General features: G+C 42.8%; 1 protein-coding gene across 1 annotated transcript in view; it reads right to left on the reverse strand.

The window, feature by feature from the left end:
• Window positions 1–1919, reverse strand: part of NEDD9 (neural precursor cell expressed, developmentally down-regulated 9) — a 9571-nt gene that overhangs the window by 2568 nt on the left and 5084 nt on the right. Inside the window, exon 4 of the mRNA XM_008589092.1 lies at window positions 1486–1575. Within this exon, the coding sequence (XP_008587314.1) occupies window positions 1486–1575 (90 nt within the window). The remainder of the gene's footprint in view (window positions 1–1485; window positions 1576–1919) is intronic.

The following is a 1919-nucleotide window of genomic DNA, read 5'->3' on the forward strand; positions in this document are numbered from 1 at the left end:
GGACTATCTCTGACTTAAGCTTGGAATACAGTTAATCTCCCACCCTGAGGTGGGGCTGAGTCAGAGCAGCTTACCCAGCTTCTCCCCTGAGAAATGCACAGCCAACTTTACTTTTCTATGGAATCTGCTTTTTTCTTAGGAATTACTGTGGTTTCAACAAGTTCTCTAAAGCCCTGCAGTCTTACCTGGCCAAATGCCAGGGCAAACATAAACACATACATGGTGATGTTTCAAGGTATTTAAAAATAATGAATTATATTTCATATAGCATATGCTTTTGCCCATATGTTCATCAATATATCGTCTCATTAGATGCGGGGAACTCTCCCATGTTATAGAGAAGTAACTTAAGTTCAGGACAGTTACACGACTTGCCTATAGTCGCACAGATAGCTGGTCAGAAAGAAGGACTAGAACTCAGGTTCATGTTCCATGCCACTTCATTTACATTTTTTAAATTGACAAGCAGTAATTTACATACTTATGGGGTACGGAGTGATATTTTGAGCCATTTCACTTCATTTCACTCCTTCTTAAAAGGCTTGGATGTTCTCAATCCATTTCTCTTTATTTTTATGCCCTTGTCCTAGCAGTATCCTGCCCAATTCATACCAACTTTTGAAGGAACATGCCCTGCCCAAAGTCCTTGGTAAACGGGCTTGGATATATTTTGAAAACATTGCATCCTACCCATAGATTAGACCAAGAACACCCAAGCCATAGGCTTGTGTTCTAGTGAGAGGTAGAGAGACAGAGGTAGAGGTAGAGATAGAGATAGAGAGTGAGACAGAAAGATACACAGAGGAAAGTATAGTCCGATCAGACTCTTTCTTAGGAATTTGATGAACCACAGACAGAGCCGACCATCAGCTGAGAAAGCTGAGATGAAAAACCATCTATAGAAAGGGCTCTGAGTGGACATTGATGGGTTCTGTAAAGATAAAGTGGGGCCAAGTGAGTAGATAAGCAGAAAATAGGGGAGAATGAAGCAGACTGACAGAGAGAAGCAAAGAAAGTACAAGAGAAGGAGGTAAGTGACAGACCTAGACTCGCCAGACTTGGCCGCGTCTTCGTTTTCTGTCCCTGAATCCCCTGCAACTGCCTCACTGTATACAACTGTTGGCTTGGGTTAGCTTGAGTGGGTCTTGTTTCTGGACACCAAAAGCCTTATCCCAAACAGTTCTGTATGACAGATGTGGAGGCTTAGCCTAAAACTATGGCCATGTGGATGGAATCCAGGTAACCTGGATGGCAAGGCTGTAAGCCTTGTCTTTGTTNATGGCCATGTGGATGGAATCCAGGTAACCTGGATGGCAAGGCTGTAAGCCTTGTCTTTGTTTTCATGCCCTGCCTGTTACACACCCGGGAGCTTATTTTTGCCAGTGCGCTGGAAGGATCAAAATCACAATCTTTTGAAGTTATACCTTCCCTATTAAGTGGGAAATCTCTTCAACACCGAGTAGCTTTTGTTCTGATTGAACATACCTGATGATGTTCCAGCTGCATCTCGTTCTGTTTGATGATATTCTCTTTTTCCAGTAGCTCTTTCTGCTGCCTCTCAAACTCCTCCTTACCCTATTATTTTTCAACATAGAGAACACATTGTGTTATCACTGTGATTCACTAGCTAACAATTTCATCGACAAACACATAAATACCCTCTCATTTGCCACTGCCTAGGCAATTGCCCGCATGCCCAATTAGGCCCTGTGAACCCCAGACGGGGATGACATGTTTCTCGGCCAGACTTCCAGAATCACTGCGTGGGCTGAGGCTGAAAACTAAAGCCCGTTTCCATGTGGTGTGTCTCTGCTCCACCTTACCTTTTTTGGAGAGCTACCCATGATCTCCTTGAAATAGGTACTATTTCTCAGGGTTCTTTTCTTTTCTTTTCTTTTCTTCCTTTTTTTTTTTTTTTT

Source organism: Galeopterus variegatus, unplaced genomic scaffold (genome assembly GCF_000696425.1).
Source record: "Galeopterus variegatus unplaced genomic scaffold, G_variegatus-3.0.2 Scaffold5200, whole genome shotgun sequence".
Classification (NCBI taxonomy): Eukaryota; Metazoa; Chordata; class Mammalia; order Dermoptera; family Cynocephalidae; genus Galeopterus; species Galeopterus variegatus.